Source organism: Neopsephotus bourkii, unplaced genomic scaffold, assembly GCF_033783945.1.
Source record: "Neopsephotus bourkii isolate Nb327-2 ecotype Australia unplaced genomic scaffold, CSIRO-AGI_Nbou_v1 NB_1768, whole genome shotgun sequence".
Taxonomy (NCBI): Eukaryota; Metazoa; Chordata; class Aves; order Psittaciformes; family Psittacidae; genus Neopsephotus; species Neopsephotus bourkii.
The window spans coordinates 10576410-10598246 of NW_026902242.1; the positions used below are offsets into that span (position 1 = coordinate 10576410).

Consider the following 21837-nt stretch of genomic DNA (forward strand, 5'->3'; position numbering starts at 1 on the left):
TTCTTGTACAGAACCTTCATTTTTATTGCTGTTGCATCAAGTTGGAGCTTTCATTGGAAAAAAATACATTGTTTACAATATATCACTGGCCTCCTTTTCTCTTTCAATAGCAGTACTTACCATCTATCAGCATCTTAAAGCAAAACATTCCTCCATGTAGCCTACGTATCTCATGTTTTAACTGTGCAGACAACTTCAGTGAGTCTAATGGGAAACAAATAAGTGCGTATGAAATTAAGATATAGAAGAAAATAAGGATTAGGGGCCAGTCAGCCTCTCTAACTAAGCATGTATATGCAACTTGAAAGTGAATTCTCTTGCCTAAACACTACATCATGGGAAGTATTCAGCTTAAGACAGTACTTGTTTCACAGCTCTAATCAGCTTAGAGCTGAGTGCATCAAAGTACTTACTTCAGTTACCTGAGGAAGCTTAAATACTTCAATTAGACATCTACTCCTCTATCACCTAGTTCAGTCACAGTAGGCAAAGTGTTGCTGTTTGTGTTCCTGAAGGCCTACGGCTGCCTTTAGGCAGAGGCTTTAGCACCTGCTGTGAGTACTCCTGCGTTTTTCCTAAGCTCCATATAGATTCCTTCATCACATCAAGTATGCTGAAAGAAAAATGGTGAAGGACATGTAAAGACTTAAAAATTTATGGTATTTTTTTTTTAGTTAGAAGCCGCTATTTCTTTTTCTCAGTCTGGTACTAGCCACACTAGAAATTAGTAACATTGATTTCCCCTTCATGGGAATGATTCTAATGCAGCAGCCTTGCAGGTGCTACAAGTCTGTCACCTCTCCTCCGTGAAGGAGTTCAATTTGTAAGGGGGCGGGAGAGAAACCTATTTAAAGCTACAGCCTATCTGGATCACTATTCTGCATCTTTCTAAGATACATAAATAAGCCAGTCTTTCACAGCTGCTTACTCAATAAATTTATTGCCACTTTTTCCAAAGCTTCATAGCAAACTGTGGAAGTTGTCTTAACTATCAGCTGCGCGCTCCTGAGCCCTGAGGAAGCTGGCCTTCTTCTGAGCAACACGGTCCTTCTTCTGAGCGAGGGACATCTTGGGACAGTTCCATCTGCAATGCAAGCACAATATACAATATAGCCAAGGCAGAAATAAGCAAAAGGGTGGTCAAGCAAGCTGCAGTGCACCAGAACTCTTATCAAGTATGCTGTGCTAGAACATATTCTCACTTCTGTAACACACAATTTCCTTATATAATGATTTAAAGCTGTAGCTTGGGTACACAAGACAACAGGGTTGGACATGGAAGCTTCATGGTTGCAGCAGTTTAACTCCTCACAAGGTAAGCTCAGTCGGTACTCTTGTGACTAGAATATAGACACTGTCGAGCCCAATGCAACAGTTGGGCCTTGATTTCTCTTCTCCCAGAACCCTGAAAAATCCAAATAGTTTAGGGCTGACAGATCAGTCAGAGAAGCAGCTTTCCCACTGAAAAGATTTAACAGCTGAAGATAAACAGTTAAGAGTTCCAGCTATTCAGGCCAAAAGCATACTCCACTTGAGAAATACTTTTATATAATTGAGAGCTCTTAAAGTCTAAAGTTAACTCAAGATAAAGTGACACAGAACTGCTTGTATCTTAATCTCAACTAAAAAATGCAAGTTATGACATAACTGCAATGAGAATTCATTACTTGTTCTAACATAACCAAAAGCGTCTCTTAACAGTCACGTTCATGTTAAAAAGAATGAAAGGTTTACCTCTTTGTCTTGACTTCTCTCTTGGGTTTCTTGTCATGGACTGGATTATCCCGTATAGCAGCATGGGCTTTTTTATACATTTCTTCCATCTTTAAAAAAAAAAATTAAAAAGAATTGTTCAGTTCTCCATAGAGGTCCAGTTGTACCATCATATAAAAAAACCAAGACGCCCTGACCAGAGCATGCACTAGAAAAGGGTTCCATAATACATAACAATACAGCTTGTAATTTTGCATGGTTGCCTGTGAAATACTTTTTATACACTGCTGCAGCATACTGAAATTGCTGCTATCGCTAGGATACAATTTCGGTAGTCAAACCCACAACTTGGGACACAAACAAGAGGAAAGCAATTTTCTTCTGCCATAAAGTAACTACAGACAACTCACAAGTCTCTCAAATACAGGCTATTATCTTGCAGTTGAAATACTATTTCCTCCAAAGCCTGCTTTCAGTGCCATAGCTTCCCCACACTGAAATGAAAAGGCAATCTAGAAAGTTATTCTACTTAGAATAAAATACTTCATGTTTACTTACTATGCCAAAATTATTCCACACAAACTGTCAGACATGTCATCTTACCACCCTTTCAAACCCTACAGCAGCACATGTTACAAAGCTGTTTAGTAAGATGGAAGAAGCAGAAGCAGTGAAAGCAGCTTTAGAGTAGCAAGTCTTGCAAGAACTGACAGTCCCTGCATTGTCCCCAAAGGTGCAGTAATGCTGCTGTGTCTCAAAATTAACTATGGCTCCATAACATGACCTTTGCTGGTAGTTAATTAAGATCACTAGATCCCAGCTGTGAGAAGTCAGGATGCACAAAGAGTGTCTAGCTACTGCCAAAAGTCCTAGACTCACTTAATTGCAATACCAGCTATAAATATTGTTGATTAGTAAACTAGATGAAGCTGGCATTCGCAATATAACCTTACTTATCTTTTAGCAAATATTAAGTTACAAAAAGCAGCAATTAAGTTAAAAAAACCCCACAACAACAACAAACAAACAAACAAAAAAACCCACCCAACCAACAATCCATCCCAAGCCACATAGCAATAAAGGGACAAAGAATAAAGTTATGTTTTCCACAGCCTGAAAAATGACTTGAGAATGTTTGTTTGGAGCTTCAGGACCAGTAATTGGGGAAACCAAGCAAGAATATTACAGGCAGCAAGGCATGCTATCTGAAAGGAGTTAAACACTTGAAAGAAGTGCTAATACCTTGGTAATCTTGCACATTTTATAGTTTTCTGTACAAAATATTCTGAAATAAGATGTGTTACAGTCTAATTTCACAAGATTGCAGCTGCTACAACAAAAGTAGTTTGGGCTACCCTATATTCACCTGGAACATAGAATTACCTATAGGGTCACAAAAATGGTAGAACAGATTGGACACAGAGCACATCCCCACAGCTGCAGAAATGACAGGCTGTGGTGTGGAACTAGGAATAAGTGGGCAGCACGTATAGAAACTTCAAGTTAACTTCCATATCAAACAAAATCCCCCCAAAAAAGGTTGCAAAGACTGCCCAGCTTAGAATGCAGTCCTGTAAGCTTAGATTTAGAGGCAGAATGTGAGCTTCATGGCAGGAAAAAAGATCTTGCTTTCAAAAGGTCTACAACATACTGCAGAGCTCTTAAAGGAAAAAATACTTCCTTTGCATGGATAACATGTAATATGTATAATTTTTTATATATTAATCTTATCTGCATTACTAGAGAAGTCTCTATGCAAGACTTAATAACACCTCTATTAATGCACATGAGCCAGAGAGAAATCTCACCCCATCAGGTGTTAGGTTGTTCTTTATATACTGGGAGAACTGTTTCTTGTAAGCATCTTCATCCTCCTCCATCAGGTAGCGCATATAATCTGCAACATTTTGGCCCATGATATGCTTGCGGTGAACCTCTGCATTGAATTCTTTGCTTTCCGAGTCATACCCAGGGAAACGTTTGGTACTGTGAAACAGCATTGCAAAGACACATTGACAAATGCTCCAATTCAGAGGCTAGGTTCCACACAGAAATAACCAATACAGGTAACTGAGGGATAGGACCCTCTAATTATAAAATACAAGATAAAGAAAATCAAGAGATGGAAGCTTTAAGTTTGTCTCGGCTGCCATCAGTCCCGTCTTGAAACAGTGCTGTACATCACATACACACCATGGACCAACTACAGAGTGTTCAGTCATTGGGAGTATCATCATGTAGCAGCCAAGTTAGAAAAACTGCTAAATTAGTCAGGAATGAATAGAAGATCATGGGAAAAGGGAAGAAAATACACAACAAAGCTCATTTCTCCCTCCCCATTCACTGCTGCTAGCAGAAAGCAGCAGTCAGCAGTAGTATCAGTGTTGGTAAAACTGCCAAAAATCTTTGTTCAGTCATTCACAGCCTATGACAGGAGCTGTCAAAACTTCTGTATAAGAATTTTAAGTGCAGGTGGACAGCTCAGACCTACTATTGTCCTGACACCTGTAGCAAGCATCAGAGGTATTGTACCTGGTATGTACAGTTGTTTGCACTGAAAGCACTAAGCACACACGATTTGCTAAAGACTTAAACCAACAGAATGCTAAAGCAGATTTACTTAACCACAGGCAATCACTTCATGATCTTAAGTCAAAGCAACAAAATGGCTTTTCAGTCTCTAAAAGTTTAGTAACATCTCTTGGTAGCTGCAAGATTCCCAGCAGCATTCTCAGATTTGAACTTTTGGGATTAAGAAATAGCCAATGAACCAACCACAAAAACCCAAACCCACCTGAGAACCAAGGCTAAATCATCATTCCCAGGTCACTGGGACATTAAGTGACAGTGTGTGTACACTGTCACCTACAGAAGAATCTCAGGTTAATTCTAAAGGAATCCTTCCCAACAGACTAGATTACCTATGGGGGATGGACAGACCACCATCCACTGCACCCTTCAGAGCACCGAAGACTTTGTTTCCAGTGGTAGTTCTGGCAAGACCTGCATCCAGGTAGCATGTGAAAGCACCAGGCTTTCCGTCTACACTCTCCACATTGTATTCATCACCAGTCACTTCAACTTGGCCTTCGTAGATCTTATCAAGGCCAAATTTATTCAGAAGCTGCAGGAAAGGAAAACAAAGGCACTTCTGAAATTCTTTCCATTAATGAACAAAATGAAGAACCACCACCCCCGTAAAGCCCAAATCTGCAGTAAAATTTTCATGTCTTAAATTATTTCTTTGAAAAAATTAGCACCCCATAACTAATAACAAAGCTTTAACCAACCACCACTGGAAGCACGTCTGTTAAGTTTCAACCTTTTGTTCCAACAGGTACACCAGCAAACTCAAAGACGTGTTCCTAAGCTCATACGGAAAATGGATGGATGCTGTTTATATGTTTTCAGCTCTTAGAGGTGCATTCTTATATTTTTATTCTTACTCCCTCCCTCCACCAAACTTAAGTGTTGAGACTTAAAAGTGGGCTGCTGGATTTGAACCTGCGTGGTTACATGTCTTCCTGTGATTTGACAGGCACAGGAGGCCATCAAACCTATGTGGTAAAGAGCAAAAGTTATTATTGAGAGAAGCCCACAGAGTCATTTATCAATACCAGCACACCACTGGAAAAAGTGAGCTTTCCCTTCGGTAAGAAAACCAGAGCAGTAGCCTGGACAGATACCTACCCTGCGTGCCATCAGCAGGCCTGTGCAGTATGCTGCTGCGTAATTGGTCAGACCAACCTTCACACCATATTTTGGCAGCTCATGGGCATAAGCAGCACAGACAATCATGTCACCTTCAATTCTAGCATAGGCAATCTGACAAGGAAACAAAAGTTAGTGTTTTCACCAGAATTCTGGGCTCAGTTTATAGTTTCTTCGACATCTACTTGAGCTGACAGGAATACTACAGAGGAATGTCTATACTATACACTGCCAACCCCTGCAAGCAAGATCAAGGGCTTGTCATTCCCTTTTCATTCTTTGTTTTTTAAAGGCATAATTAAGTCCTAAAGTACAGGCACAAAGAAGCCAAATCTCTGTTAGGCCAGAGAAAGTCCGTGTCAGCAACAACTTTCATTTATTTCTCCACACAAATCAAGAGGCCAGGAAACTGCCTACAAAAGCAACCGTTCCAAGACTCATTATGCATGTGGATGGATCCTGTCCCACTTTCTGCGTAACACAGTATATAACACACCTCAGGAAGATGCAAACAGCATCTGATACAGAGTTTGCGATAACATTGTTATGAACCCGCCATGGCAGGGGGTTGGAACTAGATCTTTCCAATCCAAGCCACTCTAAGATAATAACCTTATGGAATTATTCTGTTAACGGGTCTGAGATTTTCACCATCTCTGAGGTCTCCTGTGGGACAGCAATACTATCAGGTATGTTTCTCCTGTTCCTTTCACCTACGGAACCTTCTCCTTTTGAATCCCATACCTCCTTCCTACATCGAAAAGTTGCACCCTTTTTGCAGGATGCCTACACACTGGATAGGTACCATCTATCAAATATCAGCACCTGCCACCACCAACTTTTGTTTTGAGTTTCAAAAGATAAAACAGGTCTAAACTGACTGAAAAAAAACCCACTCTGTTCTTGACATATCATTATCCCATGTAAAAAGCAGAACAGTTAACTTTTACAGCTGCTGCTTTTTTGAGGTTAACAACATATATTTATAATAAACACTACGTTTCTAACTTCAAAATTCATCAAAACATTCTAGAAATGAAACAGGAAAGCGAATCACAATGAGGAATGCCGTATGATGCAACACACAACTGTGTGCTCAGGGAGGACAACCAAATGCCTACTGTGCTTATCTACCAAACTGCTTTAATCTCACTGGAAGGGCATCATATAGCCTCACTGTTTCACATCATATACATGCCATCACAGGAAAAAAACCTCTCAGAAGAAAAGGCACCTTTAGTACAACTGTCAGTGCAGGTTGACAGGTCAGTCAACCCTTTTGCCTTCAGTCAAATACAATGACTCCCTTTTTCAAGCACTTTAAATAAAGCAAACACAGAATAGAGAAATCCTCCCCCTTCCCAAGGTCTTTACTTAGCATCATCAAACCAGCCCAGTTTTGTATTACAAATAACCTGGCTGAAGGACACTGACACTACCAACATTTGTTTTGCATTATGAATACGCTTTATTACTGAAGTTGTGGCAACATTAAAAATTGCTCTCTCCTAAGAAACCATTTTACATTATAAAAGCTGCTCAGATCAAGCTTAAAAACCTCAGCTGCTTCAGCCACTCCACCCTCGCTGTTTGTGTCACACTGGGAAGGCTAGTAAGGCAGCAACAGCACCACAGACCTCACCTGGCAAATGATGTCTCTGTTGGTAACACGCACAATCATCCTATATTTAGGGGTGTTGTACTTGTTTTTATCTTGAATTACCAAACGCTTACGAGCATAGTAATCAGTTTTTCCCTCTGAAATACAACAGTTACAGTGTGAAAACATGTGAATAGGAATATTTGTCAGCGGCATTCAACTATAAATCACAGTGAATTTAAACATACCTCTCCTTCTCCTGAATTTCACTTGGTATCTCTTGAAGTACGCCTTATTCTTGACAACTTTCACAAACCCCTTGAATAAGAAACACGACTGGATGTTATTAACATAGAATCACGTGAGCCAAAGCCATTCTAACTGTACGTCCCAAGTAAAACCGTAGTGAAATTAGAAATAAACCGGATTTACTTATACATTTAAATGAAAATCATCACTAAAGTAAAGGGTGGCGGGGGAGGGGGAAAAGCCACACTAAGCCCCAGAAGCTTGATCCTTCCCACAGGAACTAAACGCACACTTCTGTGAAATTCATTGTTTCAGGAGAAACACCAGAAAATAGACTTCTTAGCAGAACGTCTGCCTGCACGACCTGAAGCAGTAACCGTGCCGCTCCCAGCCAGTCCCCCAGGGCCTCGGAGCCCGCTCCTCCAACGGCACCGCGACCCGCGCTTCCGCACACTTCAGCCCCACTGCCCCGCAGGAAGACAGCGGCCACAGACCCCAAGCCTCCAGCCGGCTCCCGCGGGGCTCCGTCAAACCGGGCCGCACCGCCAAGCACCCACGGGCCGGGCCGGGCCGGGCCTGACCCGGTCTGCCTCCACCTCAGCGCAGCAGCGCGGACGGTAATGGGGCCGTGCAGGAACCATGCTCTGCCGCAGCCCCAGCACTAATGGCAGCCATTGCCACGCTGGAGCAGCCACCGCCGGCGTCGGGCCGGAGCCAATCCGCCTCCATCCGCGCGGGCAGAGAAGCGCGGCGGCCGCAGCGCGGCGGGCAGAACATCCCCACGGCGCGGGCATCCCGCGGGGCCGGTACTGACCATCGTGCCAGGTACTGTCCGGTCTAGGCCTAGGCCCGGGCCTACTCCGCACAACGACTGCGCTCCGCAGCAGGGGGAAAAAGGCCGGTCCCGGTGCGCAGCCGCAGCTTCTCGCCAGCCCGGCGACGCGGAGCCACGCCTCCAGAGCCGGCCCCGGCCTTGCTGACCCCTGCCGGCCTGGAGGAGCTGCTGCACGGCGGGACGGCGTCGACCCTGTCCGTCCTTCTGCCTGCAGACAGCCTCCCTGAGAAGTATTTCCAAGGAAAAATAACACTGCTGTCACTTGTCATAGCTCCTAAGTGCTTTTTCGCTACCTGCAGAAGCAGGAGGTAGCAAGACAAACTCCTTTGCTGTTATCACAGCGGAGGAATTCTTACAACAAAAACACTGATAGGTGTGATCTTAAAACAGGCAATTACAGAAACATAGGGGTTTAATTCCCTTAATTTTCTAGGGAAAATCTTCGCGGTTGATAGAACAATAAATAATTCAAACATTAAACCAACCAAAGCCCAATCAAACACTGTTCCTAAGATAAATTATAGCTACTTGGGATAATTGACGTTTGATGAATTAAAGCAAAGATATATACATCCATACACTGACACAAACAGGTCAAATAGCACCAAATTTCTTGACGTTGCCAGGGAAGTGCACAAAGCATCACCTTTGCTCCTGATGCATTTGGTTATCTGCATTCCCTTCACAAAAAACCCAAACCAAACCCAAGCTAATTGTTATACATAGGTCAATATTTTAAACGTTATTAAATTGATAAAAATAACTATATTAGGATGAAAGAAATAATAAATGTTTCCTACCTCAGGTAAATACTAGCATGGTTCCTACCTACTAGCTCCAGATATGAAGTATTTAGATACAGCATGGGGGTGAGTGGTGTCATAAGTAAAACTCCATTAGTCTTGGTGCTGAGCTAGAAAAAATACAGTCAGTTCCTTGTCCTTTTCTCTGTAAGGAGACTTTTTGCTCCTGCAATAGCCGTCATCACAACACTGGGCTGCTACCCACCCACCACACCTGCCTGTGTGATGAGGACTCCAGCTGAGCTGGTCAGCCCCACCCCTGAGCTTACAAATTTGGGGCCGAACCTACCTTCGGTGACTGCATTGGTTAGAAAGGTGTCTGCTGCGCGTATAGGCTCTGAGCTTGTGAAGGTAGCCTGGTTGTGGAGCTTGTGTTTTTAATGTGTTAATGAAGTGTTTATTACTAGTGGCATTTATCATTAGGAAAAAGAGTGTGTTTACATTTTTTTTTTCCTATTTCTCAATTTCTGTTGTATTGCATGTGGTGTTTTTACTCGGGTACGATGTATCACATGTCTTCTAGAGCACTGTCTTGCATATGGAAGAAGTTACTTGGACGAATGAAAGGGGCACTTCAGCAGTATCTCCCGTGAGAAGAGTATCCCCCTGTGTTTGCGCAGGCCTGTTGTCTCGCAGCAATTGCACTTCTTTTGCTGTTATCTACAACACCAATTGCCTTATTGAGGCAAAGATAACTATGCTGGAGGCCTGCCTGTAACTTATTCCTGTTGTTGCTTCTTACTTGGCTTTTAGGAGTCTGTTCTTTACGTCCTCGGCTGTGAAGCAGCCTGTGTATGCTCTGGTAGCGTTGTAATTAACGATTCCAATTAAGCTTTCGCTAGATGGAGATTCCGGTAGGTTTTGCTCTCCGCTGCAGCCGAACCGTGGCGGTGGGGGCGCGGGCCTGCCCCTCGCGGCGGCAGCGGCGACTGCGCTCTGAGTGCGCCTGCGCTGGTGCGGGACGTGTCCCGGCTGCCGGGGCCGAGCGGCCGGGGGCAGGGCGCAGCTCCGCGGGGCTGGCGGCGGAACACGCCGATGCTCGTACCGAGCCGCCGCAGGCAACGCTTCCAAGGTGAGGCGCGGCTGGGCCCTCGCTCTCCCTTGCTGTGAGGGGCCGCGGGCAGTGCAGCGACCAGGCCTAGGCGGGGCGCGGCGACCCCGGCCCCAGTGTTCCTTCCCGTTGGGCTGGGCAGCGGCGGGGCGTCACCTCCCCGCGGGCACCGGCGGCCACTGAGGGCCCGGCGCCCTGCTGTCCCGGTGGAGCGGCGGGCGGGGAAGACCCTCGGGCCAGCAGGGTGGCGGTGACGGGAGGCCGCGGTGCCCGGCCCCGGCCTGCCCCTGTCCCTCCGCGGTCCTCTGCTCCTCCGCGGCACGGGCGCGGCTCAGCCGTCGCGGGGACGAGAACGGGTCTTTGGCAGCTCCTCTGTGTGGAGCAGGGCGCGGGTGGCGGCGAGGGGGGCTGTTCTGTCGGGCCCGTCTGTCTGCAGCGGGGGGGCTCTGCCTGGTGATGTGGAAGTAACGTTAAAGCGGGGCCCGGCAGGTCTTCGGTTCCGAACAGAAATACAATTTACCAGCGCAGCTTCGAGGTCTCATTTCTACCACCTCCTGCCGCAGCTGCGTGAGCGAGATTATATAATGAGGGTAAAAAGTCGATACTGATGTTGTGACTACTTGTTATGTGTTGCAGCTCGAACTCTTGGTGTGGTTTTTCTGTAGTTCCATCTAATTCTTGCTAAGCAGAGCATTTATACAGCAGCCATGAAGTTGCATATACCATTTTGAATTTCCAGCATGAGCTTGCATTAACACTGGCTGTATCAAAACAAACTCATATCAGCCTGCGATGAGTTATTTTTGGTTCAAAGATCACGTACAAAAGATATAGAAAGGAGGCAGGTTTGTACAGTGAAGCGACAGTATTCAGTATGTTTTACTTATCTCCGAAAGTATCTAAAACCTTTTTTCTACAATTTAAAAAATTCACATTATTTCATGTTTCTAAAGGAAAAAGTGACTGGATCTCGGTTTGTTTTGTTTTTTTTCTGGTATATAGTAATGAAAAACATTTTGCAAAAATGTGCCTGTTTCTCTTCTCTCAGTGTGTGGTTTCTGCTCTGATCATGATTGCACATCTGCCTATTTACACCTATAAGAGTTTAAGACTTATTTTGAAATATATAGGTCTGAATTCTTTTTCAAGTAAGGATTAGGAGAAGAAACAGAGATGGGTAGTGAAAAAGAGGGACATGATGATGAGGAAAGCAGTTGGTGTTATGAATCAGCATTGCCTGACTTCAATGAACTGGGCTCAGAGCAGCTGCAGGGATTGTCACTGAGAGGAGCAGATGTTGGGAGAAGAAAGCTTCACCAGAACAACCCGACTTTTCTCTATCTCCTGACCTCCTGTGGGCTGAGGCTTAGGCTCTTCCTGAACTACAGCTGGGTGTCTTGAATTGATTTTACTTTTTCCTTGCTGTTCTTCATAAGCTTGTTTTCTATGGGCTTGTTTGATTGCTTTTGAACAAGTAAGCAAGAGATGGCTGGAGATGAGAATGGTTGAAATGGTGTTCATGAAAAGGAAAAGATAGGAGAAAAGCTTTTCCAAATTCACAAGAAGGGGTGGATGAAAGGACGTGCCTGAGCTGTGTTATTGTCTGGTTGTTCTTTGGGTAGGATTGATATAAATGGAGAAGTAATAAAAATTTGAAGACAAGTCCTTTTTTCAGTCAAGTGTTTGAAAAACAAAGTTGTTTACTTTGCTAATTCAGCCTTCTGATATCACGATTCAGAAGGGGAAAACGGCCAAGCTGAGCGTATGCATATCAAGTATTATGTTGACATTCTCTTACTCTTCCTGGTTAGTTTTCTTCACTTGTAGAAAAAAAATAGTTTGTAATGCTTAAGGAATTGACATAGTAAAATTTCATACATGAGTATCATTTGATGTCAAGTACATCCTTTAAAAGAAAAATCTTTTCTGTTAGTTAGAAGAGTAATAAAGAAAATAAATCTCGACTGTGAATGCTTTTTTTACCCCTTCAAAGAGCCTATACCTGCTTTGATTATATATTCTGAATTCACTTTTTTCCCAGACCTGATTAAAATACTTATCATTTAAAAAAGAGACAAATATTACCTGTTGTAAGACTACCCAATTAGGAGTTGTTTAGGTATATTCTCTAAATCGCTTGAATGTGTCACTTAAGGTTGTAGCTAGTGTGCCTTGTGTCTTTCAAGTTCATAACAAAGTCATCTCTTGGTAAGTTTTTTATTCCTGTAAGTAGGGAATATTGTGCTTTCACTGTAGCCTTGTCTGCTTAGATGTCTGTAGTTGCAGTGCATCCTTTCCTTCCCCAGCAAGGGTGACTGGAATAAAGGGGTGGTGGTTAGTAACAGTGCAGAGGCTCTTGTCTTGTGTTCATCTTACACGCAGTTGGGATCTGTTTGTGTTGTATGCATGTATGCAGAAACTGTATCCTCAAAAGGAAACAGCAGAAGTGATTTAGTGAATCATAACTTTTTCTTACTTACTCTAGTGTTGTTTGGCTTCCTGTGAACTCTAGAGCAAGATGGTGTTTTGAGAGAGCCTGGGGAGCGTGGAGCCAGCTATAGGATTCGGGCAGTGAAGGATGGGATCTCCTTCTGGTCCTGCTGTCAGGGGTCATTCTTTGATCTTCATGTTATTTCAGGCTGCATCATTTTGTCTGATCTATGTTGATTTTACTTCCAGTCTAATCATTAAAATTAACAAAGAAATGAACCATTAATGTTTTGGTAATAGGTTATTAAAATGCATTCTGCTATGTGGTAAGCTCTCGAACTTCTCAAGCTTCTGAGTTTTCCTACACCATGTTGTCATGACTAAGTCTTAGTGATTCTTAGCATAGCATTAAATACCTGTATAATGACACCATAGCATGTTTTTGATCTTTTTTTAAATTAAAAGAGTATAATTGCATTATGATGATAGAGAATTCTGACTCATCCTCATCATAGGCACTATTAACTATGCATTTTTTTCTTTGGTTTCATCACCCTGGCAGATGGGGCCAGTCCTTTAATAGAGGATTGTTGTTGCCACCAGTTGACTGTGTACTGCAAACTAACAGGATGTTAGAAGAGTTTACTGAAGGGTAGAACTATTGAGTGTTGCTTAAAATGGGTGTTAAAAACCAATAGTTAGCCAAACCCTAACATTCTGGACATGAACTGTCCACATTGCTCTCTAGGGTGACATTGTATGGAGGAAGTTAAGTTTAAAGCTCTCATTTTTCAGGTGTTCTTCTTGATTATGTACATTAACAGTGAATTACTTTCAGGCATAGTAAAAAGGCATTTCAACTTCCATGCTGTCTCAAATAGCAGAGATAAACCCCAATATTCATTAAGCAAAATATTTATTTTTCTTCTCCCTTTGAGTGCATTAGTGGTGGAACTTCATGGGTTTGGCTGAAGCTTTAGTAGATATTTCTCATCCCTTTGGAAAAAGAATTTGATCAGTCTTTCTAAAGACAGAATGGCAAAAGTAAGTTAAAATTCCATAATAAGATAGACCACGATAGAACAGGTTTGGGGTTTTTATGTAGTCTTCTTAGTGTGAGACTGGCACTAAAAATAATATGTCATTGATCTTTCTTGCATTTCCCACTAGTAAGCCTTTTTGAAAGAAGTAAATATTCTTATTTCCAAATGAAAATATAAAAGTCAGTGGTCAACCAATTGGAAAATAACTGATTTCATTTGATGATGAGTAGGTATATAATCTCTCTGAAGACCCATCTCCCTTTTCTTTATGCAATAACTGAGGAAAATTAGTTTTCTCTAAGTGCTGCGGGAGCACTCTTGCAACCTCCAGTAGCATAGAGGACGACCCTTTTAGCTGCAAAAATATGCTTGCCTCAAGTTACACTGTAAGTGCTTGTGGAGACAAGTCATGGGTATACCAAGGAAATTGGTGGGTGAAATTGTTACTGTAAGACCACAGGTGTTGGCATGGATTGTGTCAACAGAATTGACTGTTGATATCTGCACTTGGGTCTAAATCCACTATATTTATTTAATAGCTCAGACAGCTTTCCTATGTGGAAATTACTAAATCGGTTACACTTCTCATTTCTGAAACTTGGACCTTTTATTTCTTGCTCTCTATCAGTGGCTGCAGGTTGCAATGAGTTTATAGCCCACAAGTAAAGCTGGTTATCAGCCAGTCATTTAGAAACTAGTTTACTCTTTTGAATTTGAGTGTAAGCAATAGAAAGTCGACCCTTTAGCTGTTCATTTAAAGGAGAGTAAGATACTGAAGGTAGGGTCTCACCAACCACTGTCGCCTGATTTGTTTAAAATTCTAGTAAGTAGTAAATCAAGTGTCAGCATATTCTGTAAGGCCATGTTTGTGTTATTTGGCTTCTCCATCAAGTCTCATTTAATAAATCCCTTTGGAAAGGGGCATATGCACACCTTGGTAAATGGGAGGTGAGCATTTTTGCTCTAGCCTGTAGATTGTGACGTAAATTTATCTAATCCCTATAAACAAGGAGAATGACACCTGCAAAATACTTGGGCTGCTGGTACATAAAACCAGAGGTTGCATGGAATGGTATTTTCATATTGGCTGATATTGGATCCTTTTCAGCTTATTTAACTCCTTGCAAATGTTGTATACTTTCTTTAATTAAGAGTTGTGTTAAAAACATTGGTTTTAATTGGAGCTTAGTGAATATTTAAAAATATGTGTTGTTTCTCACCTCCAAAATATGGACTTTAGGCCTTTAGTAAATTTAACGGCATTTGTATACTTTTGTTTGCTTTTTCTCTAATGTAGTTTAGATGCTAGTCCTGGCTCCTTTCCAGGAGGAAGTTGGCTAAAAGCAGCATTAAGGAAGCTAGGCTTTGGGGAACAAGAAAGCAAGCAAAATCTGTGGAAAGGAGCTTTAATGATAAACATATGTGTCTTTCAGCATGTGTTATAAGTGCCTGATGATTCTTACTTGAATTACAGTTAAATGATTGGATTGCATTTTATTGAAAAAAGAATTCTTCCACTGTACTTCAAAACCAAACTGATTTTGCAGTTCTTTATTTTAGCTGGTTAACCTGCTTCTGCCCTGTGTTTTGTTAGCTAAGGGGGTGGTCCTTCAAGTATGTATGCATGTAACTTGGTATGCTGAACCTCAAATACAAATATATTTTCCAAACTGAGGTCTAAGAGAACAAAGGAACAAAAGCTGTTAAGGTTTTTGCTGTAGTCTGTCAGCCTTTTCTCTTGCGGCTCTGAGGAGCTCTCAGCCATCTTTTGTACAAAGGCACTGTATTCAATTCTTTTCTCACTGAAAGGAGATCTTTCTGGTTTCCTGAAGGTTGTTACATTTCTGTATCAGATTTGAAACTTGTTTGATAAAAGAAACTATCTTTAGATGGACAGGAGGTAGTGTCTGCAGAAGCACTGTGGTTTGTCTTCCCAGTTAGCATACTGGGACAGTGCTTGACAGATTGCCGACCACACTGGGCTTCAGAGGCAACTCAAAACCTGGAGGTTTTCTTGGAAATAAGTAGGATTCAGTGCAACTTGGTCAGTGATTGGAATGTTACTCATATGACTTTGAGCAATGGTTTCAACTTTTAGTGGGTCAGTACAATGCTTCAATGAAGTATCTCCTTAAAATGCCTTTTTGTATTAGATTATTATGTCGCATATGTGAACTTAAACCTTTAAGTTTCTTCTTTGACATGTTTTGGAACCATCAAAACTGTAACATGTTAGAGTCTGAAGATGACTTAAAGGATGTGTATTTATTAAATGATACTACAGAAAGCTTTCTGGTAGGTTGAGATTTACACAATATAAAATGTTAGACTGCTTTGTGCTTTGCATCAGAAAGACTTAGAGAGCTTGTGAATGTCCAGTGAAATAGAACCTGGTGAGTGCTAGCCATAATATTCCTAACCATTGTCAGGTGATATTACAAGAAAAATCAGGAATATGAGGGTAAATCAGGACTTTTTCCCCAGACTTCAGCAAAAATCAGTGGCGTGAATTTGTAGCATTGAAGGTATAAAAGACGCTTATAGTGGAACCATATTTGAGCCCTAAATTAGGATTTTGAGCTTGTCAGGAAGTATGGTAACGGGCTGATTCACCAGCTGCCTCTCCTGCATATGTCACTGACTGAGTCAGTTTAATTTATTCTTCAGGTATTAGAATGCCATTAACTGTTTTTGAAGCAAGCAGGAAACCAGGTCCAAAGAATGCCATATAACTGGCTTGAAAACCACATACACAGTTTCAGCCCCAATGATGTGAGGCTTCTTTTTATACATAGAATAGTGTGATGATTGCTTCCTGTATTCTGGAAGTTCCCATTTCTTTCTCTTTTCAGGAAGAGAAGAAAGATTAGAGAACATATATATAGTATGTTTGTGTGAGGCTTGCAGTTATTTTACTTTGTCATGAAATGAGACAGTATTTTGGGTAATCAGGATACCTGTAACTTGAATCCAGATTTTCCTTAGAAAAATGAAGAATATGAGTATTAAGCTAATTCAGTGTTTATAGTAAAATACCTTTTTAAAAAATCAAATCTAAATAGACTTTTATGGAGAACCAAATATTTTCTGTCTGGCAAGTGCAAAAATATGTGGTAGTAACATTTTTTGGCTTACTGTAAAGTGCTATCTTGGGATTCTCAGAGAAAGGGATTTATATAATTGTCTATAATACGGGATGCTGCAGTCTACCTTCAGCTTGCCTTACTTACAATATTTCCAGTGCTGCTCCACTGCCGTACTCTTCTGAGTAACTAAAGAAACACAGTATTGTACATCCTCTAGCTGGTAAAGTGCTGTGATCAGTAGCTAATTAAAGATATTAAATGCATGTTGAGATACTGAATTTTATGTATTCTAAATAAATATTGGCATATATAAACTGCACGTTGTATGTATGTCTGTGTAACATCAATATGATCATTAATTTTCTTTTCAGTAGCTTAAAGTATGCAGCAGGCAGGTCTGTGCCTTGCCTGATGACTGACCAGATGGGTAAGAATTGCTGGTAGTTCTGCTGGCTTTCTGATCAGAAGCTTCCCCAGAATACAAAGTCTTTAGCAGTTAAGGTTTACCCCCCTCATTTTCTTAAAGATCAGTGTTTTCAAATGCAACATTCACACACTTATTTAGGAGGTATCTACATGGTATTAGACAGACAGATGTGACTGAACTCTGCTGGCAAACCAGGAGCAGTGCAGTTGGTGTGGCTTGGAGCTAGAATGAGCGTACCTGGTTTGGAGCTGCATGGTGCTTCCTCAGCTCCCTGTGTCCTACTGCACAGGGTGAAGGCATTGTATCCCTGCCTGCTTCTCTCCAGACCTGGACATCTTTGATGGTGTCCGTGGTAGTGAGCTGGGGGCAGCATTTGTGTTGGAAGTCTGATTGATCAGCAGGTTTCGGACTAAGACCCCTCTGTGGAAAAAGCAATACTTAAAAATAAGTCAGCTCTGGTTTTGATCACACATTAGAAATAATAAATAATGGCTTGATCATCCTGATGGTGCTCTCGATGATTTGGCATGCTTCCCAGGCAATGTAGGTTATCTTTTATGCTCTTCAAATGTAACTTCAGCATCTGAAAAATGCTGTGAATAATCAGGAGACCAATTTTCTTTGCACTGTCGAAAAACTGGCTCAGATGAGCTTAGCAAAAGACACCATTAACGGAGGATTTCCAGCCTGAGCTAGTTAGCTGCAGGGATGGAGAGCTTGCTTAGGTTTGGTAGGTGTTGGGGCTTTGGGAGCAGAGTCTGGGCTTGACCTACTGCCATGGTGCAGCATGGGAGGGCTCCACATAGCGCAACTGCACAAGTGCAAGTGCTTCAGGGTGAGAGAAGGCAGAGTCGAAGTAGCAGAGGTTCGTATGCTTTGTGAGAGGATGATGGCAAAAGTGAAAGTCTTCTCTGGTGTAGTTGGATTTATGTCTGTGATCTAGCTAAGGTTTCGGGACAGCCACTGTGGAGTATCTGTCATCTGGCTGTCCTCGTTACTGCTACAGTCAGCTGAGCACATCTATGGACTATGATTTCCGGGTTAAGGTAGAGTAGCAAAGGGAAGGACACTTTGTAACTAAGTACAGACCATTGTTTCTATAAAGGAAGGGATGCCAAAAGGGAGACACTGCTGCAGGCTTGAAGAAGTATCACTGGTTAAAAAATAACCAGTTTTTAAAAGAAGCATTTGTTTAGGAAAGCCTTGAGCACACTCTGTCAAAACATACAAAGAAAAGATTAAAGGTTTAATGGTAGTGGCTTTCCGGAGTCTTTGCAGAACGCTGTGTTAAGCACAATCACATCCCTGAAGCAGAGAGGCATTAAACTAAAGGCTCATACAGATTTTCCTGTTTCCTGGAACTGGTGATACCCAGTGACAGGATCTGCCAGTGTTCATGCTGCCATGATTCTCATTGGCATAATTAAAGGCAGAAGGACTGATTTCAACAAGTAGATAGTTCTGACTTTTTTTCAGAAAACTTTACTAGTTCTCTGAATACGTTGTAATGAAACTTGGAGCTGCTTTTAGAAATAGTAGTGCTGTTAGGCGCATCGTTCTCATTTGACTGATGTCTTGCATGGGGGTTGTTTTGACCATGCCTTTTCATAGTGTTCTTAACATAATTGGCTTCTACATTCACGTTAGTGTGTTTTAATGCATAGTGATGAATGAATGTTGGCAAGATTCTGTATTTCTGCCCCTCACCCCAGCCCCTGCTTCAGGTATCCTAACGTGGATTATGAGCTTCATAACGAATAAGCCAGACTCACCTTGGCTTTACTTTTTCACCTCAAGTCTTCCTAGTTACTTTACTTTGTAAAGAGATAAACCCTGTTGCATACTTTCTTTTCCTGTTTCTGTCACACAGGGTATTAGTCAAAATCACTGCTTTTCTAATATTTCTATGTAAAATCCTTAGAATGGGTGAGTCCTAAAACCTGCTCATATGGCAGTCATTTCTGCTGTGTTGTTAAGATTGGGCCTGTTTCTGCCAGCATTTATTTTTTTAATAGTTGCATCACTTATATTTTTGGCAGTTTAAAGCCTTTAAGGAAATAATCAGTCTTAAGTGAGATGCATGAGTTACCTTTATCGTAATTCAAAAGGGAAACAGCAATAATTTATCCTTTCACAGTAATAGATGGTAAAGGATATTGACTGAGTGAAATATTAATGCATGTATTAAGCTCAAGGTTTTGAAACATGTATCAATTTTTACTCTGTTCTTGTATAAAAGATGGTGACAAGTTATAGTATTGGAAGGGATTTTTCAGAATATCTTTAAAAGGTTATGTTGGTTTGGGGTCTCTTTTTGTTAAACATTGATATACCCAAGCTTCCTGTCTTAACAGTGATAGAAGGACCACCTGGGACCTTACCTGTGGTGTGTATCCCTGCAGCTGAAGGTTTCTGGCAAAATCTTATTACTGCTTCCAGGATGCATGTTAAGCATGTGGAAACTGGAAATCTTTTCATAGTCCTCTAGAAGAGCTCTTAAGCGTTATATTGCTGGTGGAGAAGAAGTGGGGAGATCTATGATCTCTGTTGGTCTGTAGTGTTCCTTTTGTTAGGAGGAATACTAAACACTTAAGGTGTTCAAAGAGTCTTTCTTTCAATATGACATGAAAATAAAATACTGCAGGATTTGATTCACAAAAATATTAATGGTAGCATTGTGTCAAGCAGCTGTTTCTTTAACAGCCAGTCAGTCTATATGCTGTGCTTCAGGTACATGCACAGTGTGCTGAGACGGACTTACTTTTATTCAGTTGAAATTCTGCTTTAATTAGATTCTACTAAGGGGTGTTGGGAAGGGATTTTTTTTTCCCCGTAGCTCAGTGTCTTTAGTATCTTAGCAATTACTGTACTGGCTGTACTGCAGAGCTGTTAGTGACAACTGTTGAGCAATTCAGTGTTTAGAGGAAGTCAGCAAAGGTCAGAATAAATAGTTGCCAGCAGCACCACTTCAGCTCTTCAGAGTTGGTTATGAAAAGTGTAACATTTTGCTAGGCAGCTGGATTTTCCTTTAAGGTGCATCTGGAGTTTCTGTAAGTTGGGCCATGGAAGAATTGAGGTCTGAATCACTGTAGATCAAATCATCTTATGTTTTCAGTTGAGGAAGGAAGCTCTAGTGAGGGGTTGATTAGAAAATATCTCCAGGGGCTGCTGCTCTTTCTTCTCTAGTTATCAGTCAATCTGTTAGGGCTGCACTACCCTGTAACACTGGTCAAGAAGTGGCAGCAGATTATGATCAGTCCCCATTCACCTCTTTGACTGCCTGCTTGAAGCTCCCTTATGCTCTAGTAACACCTCTCACTCTTCCTCCTGAATCTTCTCAAATGCCAGGCTTAGCCATATGTTAGCTGTGGGAGCAGGGGACAAAGACGCTTGGTGTAAGGGTCACCTGGAGATAAAGTGAGGAAGAAAAGGGAGCTGGCAGTGAGAGACCTTAATGTAAGACATTCAGTAACTGTTGTAGATTCACGGATGTAGATTCTTGGGTGACTTTCCTGTGCACTGGCTAGAGGATCTTGTGCTTTGGTGTAGATTAGAAATGTGGTGCACCTGCTTATCTGTCCTGCCATTGTAGGGATTAACTGAAGGTGAGCAGTGGGTGGCCTTAAGTGTTTGTGAAGTGCTCCGGTGCCTATCAAGGAAGTAGTTGACTATTTCTGTACCTGTTTTTTAGTGGTTTCTGTGTCATTATTAGTTTATCAAGATGTTTTAAAACAAGCTTTTATTTCTATTTATTTCTGTAATGGGAAGTCTGAGCTGATCCTGGATCCTGCAGTATTTCTGTACTGCAGAAATGAGCTCTGTGAGTATACTTTCTTTGGTGGCTTAGCAGCATGTAACTTGCACGTTATGTCTATGATACTGTATTACTGTTGATGCTTGTGTTGCTTCTAACAACTTGACAGTTCTGGAGAAATACATAGTCCCAGCATCCCTTCATGTATATTTTCTTTTCCTTTTTTCAGGGCAGCAGGTTTACTGAAAATAAAGGTATTAAAGACAACTATTGCCTCCTCTTCTTTTTGTCATGGCAGGTGGCGACAGACAAGGTTGCAGGAAAACTGAGCTCTACTCTCTCATGGGTGAAGAACACTGTCTCGCACACCGTCAGTCAAATGGCCAGTCAGGTGGCAAGTCCATCTGCCTCGTTACACACTACATCCTCCTCTACCACTCTGTCTACACCCGTGCTATCGCCGTCTTCACCAACACAGCTGAGTCCAGATGATTTAGAATTACTGGCTAAACTTGAGGAACAGAACAGGTAAATGAAAACCTTTTTGATCTTCCAAGAACAGTAATGGGACTAAAACTGGCTTATTGCAGTTTCAGCAGAGAGACTGTTAAAAGGGGGCTAGTTGGTAAAGCTTCATGGCACAACATTGCAATGTCAAGGCCGTGAAGTTTAAGAACTTGTGTTCTTGTGCAGTAGTTCTATCTTTGTGGAACTCTGAAAGGTGTTTTCTCTCCTGGTTTTACAGGGATGTTTATAACTGCCTCTAATCTGAAGAAATTGCACTGGAGACATACGATTTTTAGTATCCAATTTAAAATGGAGCATCTCAGGGATGAGATTTTAATATAACCTCCTTGCCTTCTTAGATCAAAAATATTATTTCTGTGAGCTTTTTGAAATCTTAGATTTCTGAATTCCATTTTCTCTTCTTCCATTTTTACCCAGTTCTTGCTTTCTACTGTATGATGTGCTGTGTTTAGACACAGAGCAGTGTCCGGCCATCTTCCTGTGGTTACACTAATGATGATAAATGCATGACGCCTTAATTTCATTACAGGCAAATTCCTGATCAGTTCTATCTGTTGATCCTGGTTTATTTAGCATGGTAAGGAACCATTTTCTTGGCAGCCTTTCC

The 21837-nt window shown here is 41.7% G+C and overlaps 2 protein-coding genes, 1 long non-coding RNA gene and 1 other non-coding gene across 9 annotated transcripts in view; 1 reads left to right on the plus strand and 3 right to left on the minus strand.

Annotated features, from left to right (window-relative positions):
* Positions 1-921: 921 nt before the first annotated feature.
* Positions 922-8333, minus strand: RPL5 (ribosomal protein L5). Its single transcript, XM_061379279.1, has 8 exons — positions 8088-8333; positions 7273-7342; positions 7067-7182; positions 5404-5538; positions 4635-4837; positions 3522-3699; positions 1735-1823; positions 922-1084 (listed from the first exon to the last, which is right to left on the minus strand). Exons 1-8 carry the CDS (start codon positions 8088-8090, stop codon positions 985-987), a joined length of 894 nt encoding a protein of 297 aa, XP_061235263.1. The 5' UTR covers positions 8091-8333; the 3' UTR covers positions 922-984.
* LOC133226177 (small nucleolar RNA SNORD21) lies at positions 3859-3955 on the minus strand. Its single transcript, XR_009729436.1, has one exon. It is a non-coding gene; the product is annotated as a small nucleolar RNA SNORD21 (small nucleolar RNA).
* Positions 8334-9826: 1493 nt separating the features above from the next.
* Positions 9827-21837, plus strand: part of EVI5 (ecotropic viral integration site 5) — a 77730-nt gene continuing 65719 nt past the window's right edge. For 2 of the 6 annotated variants that reach the window (XM_061379270.1, XM_061379264.1), the window contains exons 1-3: positions 9879-9983; positions 20717-20768; positions 21001-21230. In XM_061379270.1, the coding sequence (XP_061235254.1) occupies positions 20760-20768; positions 21001-21230 (239 nt within the window). In that variant the 5' untranslated portion in view covers positions 9879-9983; positions 20717-20759. Of the gene's footprint in view, positions 9984-10404; positions 10553-20716; positions 20769-21000; positions 21231-21837 lie in introns of those variants that run through there. The other 4 variants (XM_061379265.1, XM_061379268.1, XM_061379267.1 and 1 more) reach the window with 3 other exon arrangements.
* LOC133226114 (uncharacterized) lies at positions 16486-19655 on the minus strand. The gene is made up of 2 exons (XR_009729409.1): positions 19330-19655; positions 16486-17368 (listed from the first exon to the last, which is right to left on the minus strand). It is a non-coding gene; the product is annotated as an uncharacterized LOC133226114 (long non-coding RNA).

Excerpts from the sequence above, each read along its gene's own strand:
- RPL5 (XM_061379279.1), bottom strand. Across the intron at positions 5,539-7,066 it reads ACAGAGACATCATTTGCCAG|ATTGCCTATGCTAGAATTGA; the intron begins GTGAGGTCTGTG and ends TTTCCTTGTCAG. Across the intron at positions 3,700-4,634 it reads GGTCTGTCCATCCCCCATAG|TACCAAACGTTTCCCTGGGT; the intron begins GTAATCTAGTCT and ends GCTGTTTCACAG.